Source organism: Sminthopsis crassicaudata, chromosome 4, assembly GCF_048593235.1.
Source record: "Sminthopsis crassicaudata isolate SCR6 chromosome 4, ASM4859323v1, whole genome shotgun sequence".
NCBI lineage: Eukaryota > Metazoa > Chordata > Mammalia > Dasyuromorphia > Dasyuridae > Sminthopsis > Sminthopsis crassicaudata.
In genome coordinates, this window is record NC_133620.1 from 66,869,405 (window position 1) to 66,885,051 (window position 15,647).

Sequence of the window (15,647 nt, forward strand, 5' to 3'; positions counted from 1 at the left end):
AGGGATACGAATAGCAAGGTGAGAGCATCTCTGCTCTCAAGGATCTTACTTTTTAACAACATTGCTTTACATGTGCACATGTGCACACACATGTGTGTATGCTCACTAGAAAATAGGAGGAGGATGAGATGATGTAGAAGGATTGAATGTAGTAGAGGCTTGGAGCCCTGCCCCATATGTAGACTTTGGGAGAAATTCACCAGTGGGAAAAGGGGGTAGTTATGATAGAAGGATGTTTTAGGGTGAGGAGACCCTAAGTCCCATGATAATGGGTGAAGTAACAGCTGAGGCATGATTCATTGTGTCCATTCTGAGATTTCTTCTGGGAACATAAGAATTCAGCTTGTGTATGGGGCTCCAGTAAAAAGTCAAATGACTTATCACTTCATGCTTGGATTATTTGACCTGTCTATAGACTTTCTAATCTATCTTTCACAATATTACCAAATTGTTTTTCCTAAAACATTTGGTTAACTCATAAGTCTTCAGTGACTCTGTTGCTTCAGCGAATCATCACACATGACTTTTAAAAATAACAAATTATATATATAACAAATTTTGTTTAAATATTTTGTATCTATAACATCTAAGTTTCCACCTGTATTACTGCTCCCTGCTCCCCAAAGAGTCATAAGAGAAAAAAAAAAAAAAAAAGAAAGAGGAGTGAGAGAAAAAATAAGAGAAAAATTGGTAAAGCCAATTAATATATTGAAAAAATATGACAATATTTGCAGTTTTGCAAACCTATTGATCCCCACACCTTTCATTTTTGCAAAAGAGTGGGAAGGAAATGTTTTCTTATATTTCTTCTTTGAAATAAGCTGTTTTGTACTTTTGCAACATTCATTTTTGAAGTGTATTAAAAGGTGGTGTCCAAAAGGTGAGATATAAAGATTATTGTATACTAAATTAACTTTTTAATGTTGCATTGGTTATCTGATCTTTAAAATAAGCTAGTTATTTTGTATATACTACTGAGCTAAAAGCCATATTTCTTTTTTTTTTCTATCTAGATCTGTTAATTACTGTTAGTTTAAAAAACATTATAAGTGGTGGTTGTGGTACCTCTTTATCCTATTTCCTTGCTTCTCTTGCTGTTTTTTTTTAATATTTTAAGAGGAAGAGGGGAGTGAAGCATAAAATCCTGAAAGCTATATAGTAGCTTATCACATTGACTCCGTTCTTAATAACTGAACTTTCATTTTACATATATCACAAACATATTTAAATGTCATCAAGACTGTGTAACTTCATTTTCTTTTCTTTCTTTCATAATGGGCACACAATTTTAGCTGATAAGCTGCTATTTTTAGTTTACTTTTCTGAATGTCAAAAAATAATTTCGAATGTCACTTTGTTCATCTTTATTCATAATAGTAAGACTTTGCTGCAGATTGATTTAACCTGATGATGACTAAATATTTCATGAAGAGTTTTGAAATTTTCACATGACTAATCATCTATTCCAAATGCATTTTCAAGCTCTTTTTCTTTCCTTGCTATTTATAAAGAAAGACAGACTATTTTATAAATGCTGTCTATTGTGACAGGATGTTTAGCTTTGCTTTTCCTTCAGCAGTGTGTAATTCTTTTCTGTGTCATTGATATGTGTCTGTTGTTTCCAGTGCCTTGTGGGTAAAACAAGAGACAATAGGTACTTTGGGGAGTGTTTCTGTATGCAGGGATATCATTAATTTAGTGTACAGAAGGATGATGATTAGAAAAGATGAATAGTTAAGGGTAGTAGAGAGATTTATTTGAATTGTCACCTGTTGTAATAGTTATTCTTTACACAATTACATGCTATAGGTTCTCAGGCATCTGAATGACAATACTACTATGACTTGCTGCTCTTTTCTTTGTTCAGATTTCAATTAATTGTTTAATAAAAGCTTTTGATTTTCTTTCATACGATATATTTATTAATCAACTGGGAAAACATTGTCTAGACAGTGGTCTCCTAAATTTTTTTTGTTTCACATATTATCAATAAAATGAAAATTGAGTATATATATCCAATTTGTGATGGGTTTTTTTGGCTTATTTATATATTGTTAATATTATACTTTCAATAATTATACATTATAAAGTTTGCAAAAATAAAAGCTAAACAAAATGGGGTAAAATGACATAATGGTTGACTCTGGAGTTAATAGGACCAGAGTGGAATGATATAAACAGATGAATTTTTAGGAAAAATCACTTTGGCAGAAGGATGGATTGAAGCAGGAAGAGAGTTGAGGCAGGGAAACCAACTTGTAGGCTATTACAGTGGTACAGGAAAGAGGTGATAAGATTCTGAACAAGAGTGATAGTTGTTTGAGTGGAGAAAGGAGAACAGATGCAAGAGATGTAGAGGGAAGAATGAAAAGATTTGACAACTGATTGTCTCTGTAGACTGAAAGAGTGAGGAATTAAGATGATATTGATGTTACAAACATACATAACAAGGATGGCTATCTAAATTTAAAATTACTTTTATATATATATATATATATCCAACTACCTCTGAGGGAGAAGATATTAAATAAAACAATTAAAAATTAAATATATGATAACAGAACCTCAGAAAATTCAGAATAACTAATTATATTTATCTCCTTACTTTTGTCAACAGAATCAAACTATTATTACCTTTGTAAACAGAATTAAGTCATTTCAAACAGATTTATTTTTCCCAATGATTGACATGAAATTTCATAGACTTTTGCTCAGAAAATGTTAACGTACTAGTTTCTTTCACTATCCCAAACTAAATTCCCTTTTTATTGCTTATGCTAAAAGTAATTGAGGCTTGAATCAAAATAGACCAGAGATAGATTAGACAAGATTAAATTCATTATTTGTCAGACTATTGGGTTTAAGTGGAAGCCTTGGCCATAGTCAGAGTTTGGTGAATTGGTAAGAAAGACTTAAATTGGGCCACTCAGTACCAAGGAGAGCTCCCAGTAAGCTTCATTCTCAAACGATTTTTTTGGGCTTCTGGGACTATTTAAGTCTGGCTTTTCAAGTGGTCTTCCCCCTTCATTCTACTTAGGACAAAGAAAGTTTTATGTCTTAAGTCTGAAGGAGAGTCTGATCTGTTGGATGGATTTGTTGTTCACTACTATTCTTCTTCAATCTTATTAATTTCATTGAATTGGATACTTAAAAATGATGATCCCATTTTAATGGAGGACATTTCAGTCTCTGTCATCAAGAGCTCTCCTTCCTTAGTGGGTCAAACAAGATCATATCTTTAGGATCCTTTCACATTGAGGCCTTGTTTATATTGAAAGTGATATTCCAATTTAGGGGCTAAGAAGCTGAAATATATTTTGAACAGTTTCATTAAATCACTAAATCATCAATTTATTAAAATTGTGCTTAATCCCATTAAAAGTGGTGCTCAGGCCAACCTATGACTATCAATCAAGGAAAGGTAAACCAGCAGAGATTTATAATTATCCTTAATTTTAGATGGCTGCTTTTTGTTTCAAAGAACTTTTTGGAGCATGTCATTGAGGGCAAATTAGTTAGGTTAATGCATCAGATTTGTGCACAGATATAATTTAGACTACATGTATAGTGAGTGTATGAAAACTATCTGTATTGAAGTCCTTTAAAACTTTGGATACATTCTCAAATTGTCACTTGGTTTAATACAGTTGGAAGACTTTAAGTAGATAATTAAAGCATAAATAGTATGATTATCAAATTTCCTGAAAAAAAAGTGATAGTTAATAAATATATTAGATGACAATCAGCATCCAAAATGATCTTGATACTCTTAAGACATTGGGTTGATTCTAAGCATATGAAATCTAGTACAGTTAAATATAGTCTTATTCTTGGGTTCAAAATTCCACTTCAGCCACAAAACGTATGGCTAGACAAGTTAGTTTGAAAAAGATCTGAAAGTTTTAGCATATTGTAAAATTCATTGTAGGTCAACAATGACATGTGACAGGCAAAAAAAGAAACTTAATGTGATCTTGAATGATGATCTTCATGAAAAGAGGCATAGATTTAGAAGTGACAGTCACATTGTCACTCAGGTTTATCTAGTCAGAATCTAGAGTATTGTATTCGTTTGGGGACCTTGATTAAACTGTAAAGTGCCCTGGTCAGGGCAGCTAGTGTAGCTGAAAATCTTGAGTCCATGTCATGTGACAATAAGTTGAAAGAACTGGGTTTATTTAAGCTGAAGAAGAGAACTAAGTGGGGAGGAGGGGAGAATAACAACAGTATTCAATTATTTTAGGATTCTGGTGTTGATAAGATATTATACTTGTTCTCTTTTGCCCTAAAGGACAGAACTAGAAGTTATGGTTGGAAGTTTCAAAAGAAAAATTTAGATTTGAGTTTAGGTAAAACAGCCTAACAATTAGAGCTAACCCAAAATGGAATGAGCTGCCTCTGGCTAGTTAGCTATATAAAAGCATTTATTAAGCACTTATCAAATGCTGGACACCAAGCTAGATGCTTAATGCTAGGAAACCAAGCAAGCAAACCAGATCCTCCTTATCCTTCAAGAATTTGCATTCTGATAAAGAAAACACTATTTGTGTTTCATAACTGTAAGCTATGATTCAAAAATTAAATGTATAAATTTGATTATTTACATTTATTTCTACCTCTAGTCCAAATAAGTCCTACATTACAATAAAAATAGTAATAAAAAATAAGAACAAAAACCTTACAAATCCACACCATATTCTCATCTCTTGTCTCCTCAGTATTTAAGCATATCTAGCATCTTTTCTTTCTCTTACAAAAGATGGTGCAATTAAGCTAATAATTGATTATTTATTTACTACGTGACTCTCAAGAAGGCACTTTGAGGGACTTGTTAAAGACTTGCTTTATCCCAGGTTAGATAAACCAACTTGTAAATAGTAAAGAAGCCACAGCAGCAGCAACTCTTTTTCTTCTTTGCCCAAGAGGGATAGAAGATTTTACATGCAGAATTTTTTTTTTACCTCCTGTATCCAGAACTATTTTTAACAAAATTAAAAGATATTTATCCAAAACAGAGTGCCATTTATTCTTGTTGAGTGGAATGTCACTGATTTTTTTTTTTAATTGATGCATCTGCTTACAGGACACTTTAATTTTTGAAAGAAGTCTGGTTAGCAGAAGTAAGTTCTATTTTGACAGCTATTTTTGAATTATGTTATACATTTATGTGATCTTAAAACTTATCATTTGTGGAAAGAAATTGTAAACAATGCTATGAGATAAATCAGTATGTTTGTTTACAAGATTAGTTGCTTTAAATAATGATTAGTTAAAAGGAAATGAAATACCTATTGCTAGTGGCAGATATTTAGATTTCTAAATGATTCTTCTGACAAATTAAAACTGAGTTTTTCTTCTCCCCATTCTTCACTGTTTCCTTTTTTCCCCTCACTTGATTTATTTTTCCAGTAATAATCTCCAACTTTTTTTTTTTTTTTTTTTTTTTGCTAAGGCAGTTGGGATTAAGTGACTTGCCCAGGGTCACACAGCTAGGAACTGTTAAGTGTCTGAGGCCAGATTGAAACTCAGGTCCTCCTGATTTCAGGGCTGGTGGTCTATTCATTGCACTACCTAGCTGTCCCTAATCTCCAACTTCTATAAAAAAACAAAGAACAAACACATGGAGGAAAATAAGCTTTTGGCAAAAATAAATCCTTTTCATATGTTTCTTATAAATTTATTATGACATTTATTTCCCCTGCTTTATAGATAGATAGATAGATATGATATAGATAATACTATATATTGTAGGCATTTAATAATTACTTGGATTTAATTATTAATTTAAAAAACAAACAAACAGATATCCTTAGCACCTTCTGACCACAAGTCATGTTACTTTGAATCAAGAACTTTTTTCCCCCTTCATTCTCCAGAGATGAGGTTTTCAAATGTGAGAAAGAGAAGATAGGAAAAAGTTAAGATTTTAGTTTTGACAGCCTGATTCAACAAACTACCAAACTACAAACTGATTGAACCAACTACCTGGATCTCTTGAAATAACATTGGTTCTTTATATTAGGATATATCAACAAAATAATTAAACATGATTAAAATATATGAGCAGTAGTCCAGTTGGAGACTAAAAAGTTTAAAGATGCTTTCTAGGTGCCAAGGGAATATTTAGAGACCAGCTCTTTCATATTTAAATTTAATGACTGCCAAATATCTGTTATTTTACCTTTCTTTCTTCTATTTTCCAAATACTTACAATCTAAATAGTTAAGTAATATTAAATTTCCAGAAGTTTACCAAAGAACTATTTCATGATGTTGGCAATCGAGAGCTGTCAGTTCAAAATGAAGAGCATAGAGTGTAGAGCATGTCTGATTGGCTTCTGCAAGATGTCTTATTTTTGTATTGTTTATAAAATCATTGATTCCAAACACTTATCTTTTGAAAGCACCCTACAGCTGACTCTTGTAGATAGATAATTGTCTTTGCTGAGAAGCACTTGTGTACGTGTCAGGTGTGTCTTTTAGTTCTAACCCTAGGGGAGGTGGTCTTTGCAACAGGAAGTGCTTAAGGGGGAAGCAGATGGACTCTAGTGATAGGAGATGGGAAAGGGATGTTATGTCACTAATTACTTAACTTTGCATAAACAAAGACTTTTAAAATTTTAAAACAAGTCTTTAGTTAACTGAAGTAACTCTTGTTTTTAAAGCTATTTTTGAATTGGGCTAGAATATACATCATTTTCAATTCACCTTTTGATAAGAATGAACATAGTTTAATATTCATTTATAAACAGTGTTAGTATCCTCTCCTCTCTTACTGCTTTCTCAGATGCAGTTGATGATATGCTAACTGGGGGAGAAGGGATGAAAATAGAATAAGCAGACTCTTCCAAAAAATTTAATAATATTTTTGAATCATTTTTGAAGTTAAAGAGGCAATGAAAAATGTTATTCCTCATGATCATAAAATAAAAAATGGAATTAGACTTTAAAGAGAGTACCTGTTTTCATATCATGTAATTCTATGTGAGAAATGGTTTGTTCCAGCTGATCACTGGTTACTGGTAGGAGAGAGAATTTGTAACAATTTCAAGAGATGGAAAGTACTTGCCTAAATGCTAAGTTTCTCTGGCTTGATGTATAACAGTGCTGGACTTGGAGCTAGGAAAATTTGGTGTAACCCTGAATATGTCACTTAACCTCTTGGGCCTCTGTAAAATGAGAGTGTTGGACTCAACCTTTAAGGACCTTTGAGTTTCAAATTTATAATCTTATGATTCTTCAGAGCCAGCTACAGTAGAATGTTCAATCTACAATCAGAAAAACCTGAGTTCAAATCCAGTCTTAGACACTGCCTATCTTGATAATCCTGAACAAATTACTTAATTTGTTTACCTCAATTTATTCAACTGTGAAATGGGAATAATAACACCTCACAAGGTTGTGTAAGGATCAAATAAGAGAGTATTTGTAAAGGACCAACTATGGAGACATTTAAATGTAAAACTGCTTCATAATAAGTTTTTGCCTTAAAATCTACACACAAAATTGTCTGTTTTGACAAGTAGGCAGGTATCTGTTAGTTGTTGTATTTTATACCATCTTGAGGGAAAATGAAAATCTTTACAATTTTGTACTTTGCATTGTAATTATAATTGACATTTGTATAGTACTTTAAAATTTATGAAGTCAGCCAGTAACTATTAAGTTCCTTCTAGGCTCTAGACACTGCAAAAGACTGGGGACACAAATGTGCAAATGTCCCTGCCTTCAAGGAACTTGCAGTAGAGGAAGACAACATACAAAAGGAAACTAAATAGGCAGTGAAAGAGTAGATACTAGATTAGGGATGACTAGCTTAAGTGCCCTCTATCCATGGTGGTTCTAGGTGGAGCTCTCTGCTCACCAACCACCCTTCACTCAGATGAGTCACAGGGGGCTGATGATCTGTGAGTTTCAGGGTTCATGTGACCTACAATATAAAGAAGTTACTTGAGTGGATTCAATGGAAAAAGTCCTAAGCCTAAACTGCTTATGTATACAAAATACAAACAAATATTATTATTTACACCCAACAGGTATGCAGATATTATTATCCTAATTAAAAAAAAAAAAATGACCACATTTCAAGGAGTTTAAATGACTTTGCTCAGCTATATAGCTACTCTAGTGTCAGAACTGGGTAACAACCCAAACCTTCTGATTCTCAAGTCTGAAATTCTGTATGAATATTTATTGTTTATATATGGCATGTCATAATGTGATTAGATTGTTTTAGCAGGAAAAAAAGTGGAGGGAGAAGCATGTATTTTTAAAATTCATATTTACTGTGAGCCAGCACTGGAATACAAATGCAAGCAAGACTGTATTCTGAGTTCCTTCTGAATTGAAGTTTGCAGCATTAGATTTTTTTTTTTTTTTTTGTAGGCTATCTTTGAATTCTGCCCATTGGAATTTCATCTTCTATGTTCAAAAATTTGGGCAATTCTGTTGTATTATTAATTTTTTTCTGGTGTTGTAATGTTTCTGTTTTGTTTTGGGACATATTGTGTTCTGTTGGGAATTCTGTGTTCCTTAGATTATTTCTTTGCATTCTGTCTTTGAGATCAGTATGTTTTGCTTTCTTATCATGTTATCTATCATTTAATATTCTTGAGGGTATTTTTCTTCTCTTCTAGGTTGTACTTTATTTCTGTGTATTTATATTCCCAATCTTGGTTTTCTCTTTTGTTCCTTTGGTAAGACCTGCCATTGTAGATTAGATTTTTTTTTTTTTCTGTTCTGTTCATTATTTTTGCTTTCCAGGACAAAAATTACATTCTCATGATTTTCATTCTCTTTCAAACCACTGAAGAACAGTGTGTTCTGGTTCCATGGTCTCTTTAAATTCCCCAGTGTCCTTAAATTCCACAGGATCCTTATTATATTACTTTCCTCTTTTTTGCAGTATTTATTCATAAATGTCTGAATTCATCTAGATGTGGAGGCCATTTTTTTTTGGTTGTTACTATTTTTCCTATTGATTTATTTGTTTATGTTGAAAATCTTTGAGTTTTCTGCCACATATCTTGTATACTTTCAGTAATTTTTCCTCTCATTTTCCTTATTCACTTCCTGACTCCCTCTCTTCTGATTGTGATTTTCTTGGAATCTGGATACCAAAAGGTATTCAGCAATTCACAGTTCACCAGCCTAGTTCTGTACCCAAATGGACTTTTTGGGTAGTCAGAGCTGACTCTTGCTGAATGCTATGTTAATTTCATCTGACTTAGTGAAAGGCTGTGTACACACACACACACACACACACACACACACTGCCACCCACACTGATCCCCATGCCTTCCTTTCCTGATGACCTGTCTCTCTCCCTCTGTTCCTTATTCTTTAGCTCAGCACTAGCACTTCTACAGAGCATCGTAGTACCGGTGCTTCTGGGTTGCTACTTCCCTTCAGCCATTTGCTCCTGAAAGACTATGGCCAGTATGGCTGTTAAGGCCTGAGAAAATTATAAATGACTTTAAAAATAAGTGAAATATACTAGTATAAAAGCAAGAAAGGACAGAACTTTTATTTCTACAAAAAAATTATTCTTATATGGTATTTTTAATTGTAAAAAAGTAATAAAAAAGTATAGATCAAATTCTTTCCATAAAGAAAAAAAAAAGAGGAACAATTTCTTGCCTATTAACAACGTAGCCTTGAGATAATGGTTCCTTTGGGGTCATAAGGAGATAAATTTAACTATATGCTAAGAATTAAATTATGTTTTTGACCAATATCAGAGTGGCTCATTAGTGCTGTTAAAAGACTATAATAAATCATAAATTTTAGATTAAAGAAAATGTTTTAAGAATAATTAGACACTATTTCAGAATTAAAATAAATACCTATAATATTTTTTTCAGGTTCCAATTTTTGTGAGATTTTAGAATCATAGATTTACATCTAATTCATGCCCTTGCAAAGATTGAGGCTGGGACAGGTTGGATGACTTGTTAAAGTACATACAGGTTTTGAGTTGTCAATGGAACTCATGTTTTATGATTCCAGATATTGTATTTTTTCCACTTACTGCCTTTTGCTTTTGCTGCTGAGATCATTGGTTCCAAGTTTAAGAAATTATGAATCTCAGGGATAAGCCCTCTTGTAAAATTATTAATTACATGCACTTAGGAATCTTAAAATACCAAATGGAAATGTACTTATTACCATTAAAACACAAAATAAAGGAAGCAAGGGAAAATAGCATTAGACTTTTACAATGATACTAGATAATTTCATGTTTGCAATGAATCCTTATTTAGCCAGCTTTGAGAATGATTATGGTGACTATTGAGTCTCAATTTGTGGCTTCCTAGTTTTCAATTTTACTTGATAGTGTTTCTTGTGTTGGTAATGTTATTATTTAATAGTAATTTTCTAAATTTTATATCAGCAATGCAGATCTGGTCACATATTTTGTGTATTATCCTCACTCTTCATCTTTCCTCCTTTTTTAACCTTTACCATAATTTTCTTGGGTTTGTTCTTTTGCCCCTCAACTAAAAACTATGAAACCAGAATTTTTCCTTAACTCATCAGAAAAATTCCTAAAACACTAAGTAGATTTATCTTTAATATGTAGAATATAAGATGTCTTGTTGACTGTTTTCATTTTGTCTTTATTTCCTGAGATATCATCTAGCTCAGGGTCAAGCACATTATATACATTTAAAAAACATTCTTTAGATTGCATAAAACTATTATCCAAAGTACTTTTCTTGTACTTAATTTTTCTTAACTTGGGATCTGTGAACTTTAAAAAAAATTGCAAAAATTATATTTTAATAAAATTGGTTTCTTTTGTAATCCTGTGTATTTAATGCATTTTAAAATATTATTCTGAGGAAGAATGTTTACGATTACCTGACTGCCACAAGGGCTCATAATACAAAAAAAGGATAATATTTCCTACTTCTAGATGCAAAAAAATTATTACTTATAAAGTACACAGATGTGCTACTGCCTTATAATATGAAATAATAAAGTGGTAATTATCTGTATTACAAGAAGGTAATTCTCTTTGTAAAAGATTCACTGTAAAATTATTTTAAATGATGTTATTTTGAAATATTATCAAGTATTCAGGAAGAAAATTAAAGTTTATCAGATATAAAAAATATTGTAACATTTGTGTAGATGATATCGGGGAAAGAAGGGAAAGAGAGAGAAGGAATCTTGTATTTATATAGTATTTGATACTCTTTAAAATTTTAAATCATACATCTCATTAGCTCCTCAAAACCATAAAGTTGTTAGATCCAATTTTATAATAGAAGAAACTGCCATAGAAAAGATTAGTAAGTTACCAAACTCAAATCATTAGACCTCAGGTTTACTATTCCTAGTTTGAAAATCTTTTCTAGTAAGCCATGATTGGTGTCTATCAGCTTCTGTGTCTTATTTTTTATTGTTTTCCAATTCCTTTTATTTTATACTGGTTCATTTTAGCTTTAAAAATCTCTTAGTTACATCACTATAAATGTGTGATCTCAGCTACAATAACTGGTTGAAGGGATGAAAGTACAGTCTTTGATGGGAGCTTGTTGGTGAGTGTTTTATGATGTGTCATAGTCTTTTTAGCTGAGATCCATTTCCTAATCAGAGTGAGAATTATATGAAGAACTTGCTATCACACTCCTTTGTTTGAAAAACCCTCCTCTGAAATCACTCAGTTCCAGTCCCATGAAAAGTGAATGTCAGAACTGTCTTTATAATTCATTTCAGTAGACTTGAATTTCCTACTTATTTTGAAAAGGTTCTTTTCTTAACATTGAGTTCCAATTGGAATATTATAATTGGCTGACATGGTCAGATAGTGTAAAATTAAAACTACTAAAATCTTTTCAAACAAATCAAAGACAATTCAGCCTTCAGGGAAACAAAAAATTTAAAGGCTTTCTTTAAAATTTGTACTAATTTGGCATTTTACTGATATTAAGAATTGTTGACCTGGAAAGGAATTTAAGGAGGTTATCCAGTCCATGAGGATATGATCATTACATTATTCCATTACCAATTCACTCCTGATATTTTATTTATTGTGCTTTTCTTAAGTACTGTTAAGATGAAATTCTCCTTTGGGAGACTCCACTTTCTTCAAGGTTAGATTCAGTGGAGCAGCAGTGATGATTTAGAAAGAGAAAAGAACATAGATTATATCTGGGTCTTAATAATGAGGACTGACTGACTGACTTGCAAAGGTGACTAACAATGTCTTTTTTTTTTTCATTCTATTTTTCTAACTTTAAATGAAACTTGCTTTAATTGTGTTAAACACCGTATCATTTTTGTAAATTTTCATTTACAGAAGGGATTTATTTTATTTTTTAATTGACATCAGCATATCAGAAATGCATTTATAGTGAAATAATGTTCATATCCTTATGTATCAGATGACATTTTAAAGTCCTTTGTAACATGCCTATATCCTGAATAAAGAAACTGCTGCTGAATTATAGAATTTGCATTCAAGTTTTGAAAATTGTTTTGAAGGTTAGCAGATAAGCTAATATGCACCACTGCATAGTAAGGAAACATTTCTTTCTTTTCATTTTTTTCTACTATTATTGTTTGGTTTGGAAAGGTAACCTTAAATTTTCCTTCTACTGTTCAGTAGAGTAGCTATAATTTCCATGGAAAAGTATCAATTAAGAGCAGTCATGGAGGATGTCCAGTTAAAGTATTTCTCTTAATTTCCCCCTTCTATCTTCTTGTTTCCCTCTACCCCAAGCATACTTTCTATAGTCCATGCCTCTTTTCTCTTTCATATTCTGATCACTGGTCACTGCACTTTCACAGTCACTTTGTCTTTTTCTGTTTGCTTTGTAATCTGATTTATGTCTGAAGATTTTTAGAGGGAAAAAGTACTTTCATCCATTTCTAAAATGAATTGTACATATGTCAACACCCATCACTTAACTTCATGAAAAATGTAGTTCAAACAAAATAATATGCTAATAAAATAGTATAACTTTTCTTGCTCTGTTTTATGCAAACTGAATATATAAGATTTTAAGATTTATGTATGGTTAAATTAGGAAGTGATTATTCATGTAAAATAAGGGTTTCACTTTTCACAGTATGCAGAATAAAATTCCCCTACTTAGGAAAATGTGGAATACATTTAATATATTAATAGGTTTCCTAAAATCAACTTATATAATATTTTCTGGAACATCATTAAAGTTAGGGGAAAATTTATATTTCATTGATTACAAGATTTTTAAAAGTACATAAATACATAAACAAAAATTGGAAGAGAATTTGAAGCTTTATAATTGTATTGATGTTATTTATCTTTTTGTAAATATTGCCTATATTTATTTTTAAATAGAGAAAATAGCAACTCTAATTTTGTTTATTTCATTTCTTTAGAAATCCAACATGCAAACCCCTTACCAATGTTTTAACATAAGAATATACTAGATAACAATATATACTTTATAGCAAAGGAATGGATCCTTTTCCAGACAACCAAAGTACTTGCCAAAGTACCATTTCTATAATTTGCAAAGTAAAATTGATTGCCTTTATAAATTTTTTATTGGTAGTCCTTGATCTGTTAGTCTTCCCATTGTAATTCTCTGTTATTAGGGGATTGTGAACAGACAGCTAAAGATTTTGAGGTAGCCTAAAATTTGGCATATAAACTCTTAGTTCAATATAAGATACTTTAACAAAATTTTAACTACTCAGCTGTTTTTGAAGTTGTAGGGAATGCAGAATAAAAAAACATTTTCTTTGGTTAAAAGTACTTTTTCCATTTGACTTTTCCCAATTAGATTTACAAAACAAACTTTATCCTCTTAGAAAAGATTGAAGTATGTCTATTCCCATGTTCCAGTTGCCACAAGTTCTTGCCTCAAAATTTTCCTTTTCTTAACTAGTGTCTAAAACTTAGTAAAAATCCCACCCACATCTCTTCCTACTTCCAGCCTTGTGTGTTCTTTCCATTTTTCCAGTATAATTACATTGTTGCTGTTTTAAATTACAGCTTTTCCATTTTGGCTTTTTCCTTGACTCTCTCTCCTGAGATTTACCTTTTCCTCAGTTTAGCTAAAGGATTTTCCCTTTAGCAGAATTCCTGTTGAAGCTTTGCTAGAGGGAGTGTGTATATAGATGTCATTGAAATTGTTCAAAACTTAAAATGTCTATAGTGTGAACAGCACTACATCATGATGAGCAGTGACTACAAGTATTTTTGTGAATTTACACGGATGTAAGCTTAAGTACTTTCACATTCTGCTTTTAACCCACCACCATTTGCATGGTAAAAACTTTTACTACTATTGGCTCATAAAGGTGTTTGTGGGTTTTTATCTCTCTTCAGCTGCTCTTTTTTTTTTCTAAAGTTATTTCCTGAAAGCCTGGTATAGAAGCATTACCCCATGCAGGAAGTGCAAATGGCCTGCTAGAAATCTTCATCCTTTTCATAAACTGAAGATAAAGTTTGATCCAGACAAGAGATTTTTGGGTGCTGCTAACATTTTCTGAGATCTGGGGGAAAAGGGTAATAACATGACACCAGCCCTTAAACAGCAACATCTGCTGTGGTTCAAAGCCACACAAAGAAAGCTGCTTAAGCAATAGAATGCTTTCAGCTACCCAGACAAGTGTGGCTTGACTGCAAAGGCTGCAAAAGTTGAAGACAATTCAGTTTAGAGAAATTGTCGAAAGCTGTTTGATGGAAAATGAGTATCTTTAAAAAGCAGAAAAGTCTCTGGCCTGCAGGCTATCAAAGATCTCTTTCAGAACCTACCGATGGGGCTATAGGAGGTGGAACTAGTTTTAAAAATCTTCAATGGTGCCATCCAGCAAAAAGTAAGAAGAGGACTTACGAGTACACCGAATCTGATCTGGGGAAACCACTGGGTGCTTATAGGTGGCAGACACATCCCAGTCTTCAGTGGAAAGGGAGCAAAAGAAAGAGATCACAGAGTCAAAGGAGTGTTCATGACAAGCCACAGTTCTTTGAGGGCCTCCTGAAAACAGTCCACAACAATGTTTGTTCTGATGATGTTCGTGGAACACCAACAGCGAGCCAAGGTGGCGGCACCAGGTCATTTCGGGTTCCTTTCACCAGATCACTTTCTGAACCTGCACCCCATTGCAGTAGCAGACCTGCAAGGTCACTTCTGAATTCAGGAAGGTCAGAAAATTCAGAGCAAGAAGGATATTTCACTCGTGGTATTTTTTCTACTCTGTCCAGTGGCTTTTCCCGAATGCTGAGTCTAAAAGGAGAACCCAGCAGTGAGCCAATAAAACAAGGTATACTGTGATAAACAGGGGAAAACAAGGGTAGACTGAAATTACTGTAAATCAGCTTAGACATTAAAGCTGGGGAAAAGAGGGGAGAATTAACTATCTTCAAATATCTAATGTCAATGTCAATGAAATAGAGTTATAAGGCTTGTTTTGCTTGACCCCTAGGGTCAGTTAGGAATGATGATCCAAACAAATTCCTTCTTGATATAAAAAAGATAACTGGTAGAGGTATTCAGATATGAGGCTGATTTAGTTCTGCATCAGTGGAAGTCTTCAGACAATGACCACTGAATGACTTTGGAAATGTTATAGAGAAAATGTCTGCCTTAAGTATAAAGAGAAAATGAATGACCTTTTAGTCCCTTCCATATCTGAGATTCCATG

At 32.5% G+C, this 15,647-nt stretch overlaps 1 protein-coding gene across 6 annotated transcripts in view; it reads left to right on the top strand.

Annotated features, from left to right (window-relative positions):
• Positions 1-15,647, top strand: part of RASAL2 (RAS protein activator like 2) — a 320,395-nt gene that overhangs the window by 89,604 nt on the left and 215,144 nt on the right. Inside the window, exon 1 of one of the 6 annotated variants that reach the window (XM_074308454.1) lies at positions 14,064-15,266. The exons of 4 other annotated variants lie outside the window; for them this stretch is intronic. In XM_074308454.1, coding sequence (XP_074164555.1) covers positions 14,690-15,266 — 577 coding nt within the window. In that variant the 5' untranslated portion in view covers positions 14,064-14,689. Of the gene's footprint in view, positions 1-14,063; positions 15,267-15,647 lie in introns of those variants that run through there. One more of the 6 variants, XM_074308455.1, reaches the window with a different exon arrangement.